This window comes from Embiotoca jacksoni, unplaced genomic scaffold (genome assembly GCF_022577435.1).
Source record: "Embiotoca jacksoni isolate LCO1_2020_lvr unplaced genomic scaffold, fEmbJac1.0.p SCAF_42, whole genome shotgun sequence".
Lineage (NCBI taxonomy): Eukaryota > Metazoa > Chordata > Actinopteri > Embiotocidae > Embiotoca > Embiotoca jacksoni.
This window is the reverse complement of record NW_027185395.1, coordinates 2,981,342-2,987,044: the sequence shown is the minus strand read 5'-3', so window position 1 is coordinate 2,987,044 and position 5,703 is coordinate 2,981,342. Positions and strand designations below refer to the sequence as shown.

Genomic DNA, 5,703 nt, shown 5'->3' with positions numbered 1-5,703 from the left:
CCTGAATTTATCACTTAGAAGCAATCCTTTCAATTAACCTGATTTCAGACATTATTATTATTGTCATTATTATTATTATTATTATTATTATTATTATCATTAATATTAATATTATTATCTATTCCCTCTTAAAGCCCTCTTAAAGGAAACTTAGATTTTTTTTTTTTGTTCAGGTGCAAGCTGAAGAGATCATCAAATATTTGGTACATATATACGTATATATATATATTTAGTACATATATATATATACACGTGTATATATTAGGAATATTTATTTGATTATGTGCACAGTTTACACGTTTGTTTGTTAAAACTAACCAATTAACAAATGGAAATTCATGATTTCACTTTAAATGTGGGATCCATTGAAGAATAACTGGATTATAATCAGACTGTATATAAAGGTGGATGTTAAAGTGCAGTACCATTTAGGGCCAATAGGGGGGGACTCCAATCCACTCCCATTGAACTTCTCTCCTGAAATACAAAGTCAGTAGATTCTTTCCACATCATGGTGTCATTAATTAGATTCCCTCCTTCTGATCTGTGCTCTGATGATCCTTCTGAATATACTTCCATAATTAATTCATTATTAGGTCTCAAAGTGACGCATGTTATAATAATAATAGTAATAACTTTATTTATATAGCACCTTTAAAAACAGAGTTTACAAAGTGCTCTACAGAGAAGCAAAGCATAGTCATACATAACGTCAATACCGGTAAACATTTAAGAAAACAGTGTTAAGTGCCATGAAATAACCTATGTTGTGATTTGGCGCTATATAAATAAATTTGAATTGAATTGAATTGAATTGAGGCAAAAAAGACCATACCATAAAGGTAATGAATACAAGAAAACCAAACAAATAACCAAAATGAGCAAATGGAATAGAAAACAAACAAATACATAAATGAATAAAATAAACAAACAAAAACAGGGGAACAAAAGAACTGCATAAAAGGACGACATCACTTAAAAGCAATTCTATAAAAATGGGTTTTAAGAAGTGATTTAAAAGATGTCAATGATTCTGCAAGCCTTATCTCCCAGGTAGGTCGTTCCAAAGTCGAGGGGCCCTAATGGCAAAAGCACGGTCACCCTTTGATTTAAGTCTCGACTTTGGAACGGCCAGAAGGGCCCCACTGGAGGATCTAAGGCTGCGAGTTGGCTCATACGGGGCTAACATTTCAGTAATGTAGCTCGGGGCTAGACCCAGGCGGACCTTAAAAGTGATCAACAAAATCTTAAAATCAATTCTAAAACCAATCAGGAGCCAGTGGTGAGAGGCCAGAACTGGAGTAATGTGATGTCGTCTGTTAAAACCAGTAAGAAGCCTAGCTGCTGCATTCTGGACTAGTTGGAGGCGGGAGATAGATTTTTGGTTTATGCTAGAAAGGAGGGAGTTGCAGTAGTCGTGTCGAGAGAAAATGAGTGCATGAATTACTTTTTCCAGGTCAGAGTGTGACAGTATGGGTTTGATTCTGGAAATGGTTCTTAATTGAAGGAAGCAGGACTGGACAATTTTTTTCTGTGTTTCAAAGCTTAACTGAGAGTCAAACATTACTCCCAAGTTTCTGGCAACAGGTTTTAAATAAGCAGACAGAGGACCAAGTTGACTCTTAATGAGACTGGTGTTATTGTTTGGGGAATTGAACAATATGACTTCTGATTTTGAGTTGTTGAGCTGAAGAAAGTTTTGAACCATCAAAACATCGTTAATGTCAGAGAGACAATCTAAGACAGCATCCAGGCTCTTTGGGTCACCAGATCTCAGCGGAAGGTATATCTGTCATTTCTTGAACCATAAACCAGGAAGTGACTTTATGACTGGAGAATATTAAGAAACCACAGAAAAATGATCAGTGACTGTTCATATGTGTTTGAGTGGAATTAACTTTATTTTTTTATTCTCCAAACTACAACAACATTCATCTCAAACTCCACATGAAGAATATTTTCATTTAGAGTATTCAGTTGCAGAAAATAGAAAATGGTTAAAGATTTTTTTTAAAAACTTGCAAAACAGGTTTATATAAATGTTTAGCAGCACGGTACCCATATGTTCAGTTTAAGGGAGCTTTAACCTTCTGCTCCATCACCATCCAGAGGTTTTACTGGTCCAGGTGCGGAGGTTGTTCTGGGTCTGGATGTGGTGGTTCTTCATCACTTACCTGGGTGGGTTTAATAGAGCATCCTGCTGGATAAACCATATTTAGACTTGAGAAAGCTCAGAAGGAATCAGGTTTTCTTTAGGTTAACGTTGGACACGGCTCGACTCATACATCCTTCACTAATATAAATGTCTTTCATCCTTCAGCACCACCTGAAAAAACACCATCAAATTACAAAATAACTTCATGATACTTATTAATACTTCCATTAAAATCCCATTAAAGTGCCTTAATTCCATCTGGACTGATGATAAATGTTCTTCATAATGTTTCCAACGAGAATTAAAGATTTTATCTGCTGGGAAATCATCATCATCATCACCATCATGATCATGATCATCATCATCATCCCCATCATCCACATCATCATCATCATTATTATCATCATCATCATCATCACCACCAACCTCATCACCATCATCATCATCACCAACCTCATCACCATAATCATCATCACAATCATCATCATCATCCCCATCATCATTACCATCATCACCATCATCATCCCCACCATCATCATCCCCACCATCATCACCATCACCACCATCATCATCATCATCACCATCATAATCAACATTATCTTCACCATTGTCATCACCATGAGTACCATCATCACCATCTTCATCATCATCACCATCATCATCATCATCATTATCCTCACCATTATTATCATCACCATCACCATCCTCACCATCATCATCACCATCATCATCACTACCATCATCACCATCATAATCATTATCTTCACCATTATTACCATCATCACCATCAGCATCACCCTCACTATTATTATCACCATCATCATCACAATCGTCATCACCACCATAATCATCATCACCATCATCATCCCCACCATCATCACCACCATCATCATCATCATCACCATCATAATCAACATTATCTTCACCATTGTCATCACCATGAGTACCATCATCACCATCTTCATCATCATCACCATCATCATCATCATCATCATCATTATCCTCACCATTATTATCATCACCATCATCATCATCACCATCATCATCACTACCATCATCACCATCATAATCATTATCTTCACCATTATTACCATCATCACCATCAGCATCACCCTCACTATTATTATCACCATCATCATCACAATCGTCATCACCACCATAATCATCATCACCATCATCACCACCACCATCATCACCATCATCAACATCACCATCATCACCATCACCATCGTCATCATCATCAACATTATCTTCACCATCCTCATCACCATCATCACCATCATCATCATCAACATCATCATCAACATTATCTTCACCATCGTCAACACCATTATTACCTTCATCAACATTCACATCATCACCATCATCACCATCGGCATCATCATCACCATCATCACCAACAACACCATCATCATCACCACCCTCACCATCATCCTCACCATCACCATCACCATCATCACCATCACCATCATCATCACCACCATAATCATCATCACCATCATCATGACCATCATCATCACCACCATCATCCCCACCATCATCACCATCACCATCGTCATCATCATCAACATTATCTTCACCATCCTCATCACCATCATCACCATCATCACCATCACCATCATCATCAACATCATCATCAACATTATCTTCACCATCGTCAACACCATTATTACCTTCATCAACAGTCACATCATCACCATCATCACCATCAGCATCATCATCATCATCACCATCATCAACAACAACACCATCATCATCATCATCACCACCATCATCCTCACCATCATCACCATCACCATCATCACCACCATCATCATCACCACCATCAACATCCATCATCATCACCATCCTCACCACCATCATCCTCACCATCACCATCCTCACCATCACCATCATTATCATCACCACCATCATCCTCACCATCACCATCATTATCATCACCACCACCATCATCACCATCACCACCATCAACATCATCATCAGCAGCTGACCAACGCTGACTGAATGTTTGTTCAACTCATATCATGTATTGATGTAAAATAACCACACACGTGTTGATTGTGAGTTTTTGACTGTAAAAGTATGTTTTTCATTTCAAAGGTCTGATTTTATAATTCATTGATTTATTTCAGCACTAATCTTTCTTTGTGTTTTTTCTGTCTGTGTTTTACAGACATTCAGGAGGAACATACCTGTTTCCGGCTGAGTAAGCAGAACTTCTGCCTGAACAGTGGATCAGAGGACAGCTGGCATTTGAACCTTCAACCACAACAAATTTGTCTTCCACCGACTTTAGTGTTCATGTTAACACGACATGTGTGACGTCTCAGGATGCTTTCAGGACAACACCAGACAGGTACAGAACCATAAACAGGACACAGCTGTGTGTGTGTTCTGTGTGTGTGTTCAGTGTGTGTGTGTGTGTGTGTGTCTGCTGGGATGGAACATGCCTTCAGGACATTTGACTGTTCAGAGATGAGTGTTTCCATCCATAATGTTTACACTGATGTAAAGTGCAGCTCTGATCGAATTGGTCCAGCTGAAGGAGAAATGCTGCTGAGTGTCAGCTGACAACAAGCAGCTCAGAGGAGACGAGGAGACGCTCTGCAGGAAACTTTCCACTGCAGCCCGTCAGGAAACCTTCCACTGCAGCCACAGCTGTGATCAATAATGTTATGTTTATCAATGAGACTCTCACTGCGTTCTGAATCTCAGACTATTTCTTTTAACTTTCAGTACTATACTATACTACAGCAATTCTTACAAAGTATCTACTGTTGCATGTAGTATGTGTACAACTGGGACATACTACTTCATTATAAACATGCATCTTGAACTTTGACCCTCTTGGTCGTAACCGTGACGGGACGTAGCGTGACATTTGAAGTAAAAAGAAAAAAGATGTGATTTGGAATTAGTGCGCTTCTTCTTCTTCCTCCTCTTCTTCCTCCTCCTCCTCCTCTTCCTTTTGTGGGCGGAGCCTCAGCGCCACCTACTGTCTCTGCACCTCAGTCGATGTGATGTATCTTCTGCTGCAGAGGATTGTGGGTCAGAACATCCAGAGTATCACGCTGACCTGCAGACTGTAGAATATGACCGGATGTAGAAGAACATCCTGGTACTTTCGGAATGAATACAAATTTAAAGAACAATGAAAAGAAAACGTTTTTTTAACAGCGAATATCAGAATTCTTCATCGTCTTCGATAAGGCTACAATGAAACTGAAAAGAAACAACACAACAGAAATGAAATCTGTTGGATAGAATATAAAATTAGAAATATAGAAATTGGAAGTACATATATGTATATAACAGTACTGTTGAGGAAACACCATGTTTTCAGTCTTTTTGTATGTCTGTAGATTTAAAATGTAAATTTTCTGTAAAATATGTCATATTTTCATGAAATGCAATTTCACCCAACATTTATTTTGGCCCTTCACATAAATAGATCTCATGAAAGAGGTATTAATTCAGTACAGGACTTTTTTTTTACCATTAACTTTGTATTGTAAAAGTGATTCTGACATGTTTGATCATCCAAAATA

General features: G+C 38.1%; 1 protein-coding gene across 1 annotated transcript; it reads left to right on the top strand.

Moving 5' to 3' along the window:
• Positions 1-2,500: 2,500 nt before the first annotated feature.
• On the top strand, positions 2,501-4,361 carry LOC138210023 (uncharacterized). Its single transcript, XM_069168921.1, has 2 exons — positions 2,501-3,385; positions 4,329-4,361. Exons 1-2 carry the CDS (start codon positions 2,501-2,503, stop codon positions 4,359-4,361), a joined length of 918 nt encoding a protein of 305 aa, XP_069025022.1.
• The last annotated feature ends 1,342 nt before the right edge of the window (positions 4,362-5,703 follow it).

What these genes read in the sequence shown, in the direction of transcription:
- LOC138210023 (XM_069168921.1), top strand. Translation starts at nt 2,501, where the DNA reads ATGATCATGATCATCATCATCATCCCCATCATCCACATCATCATCATC. An exon ending in CCATCATCACCATCACCATC is followed by an intron (nt 3,386 to 4,328) that starts GTCATCATCATC and finishes TGTGTTTTACAG; the next exon opens with ACATTCAGGAGGAACATACC.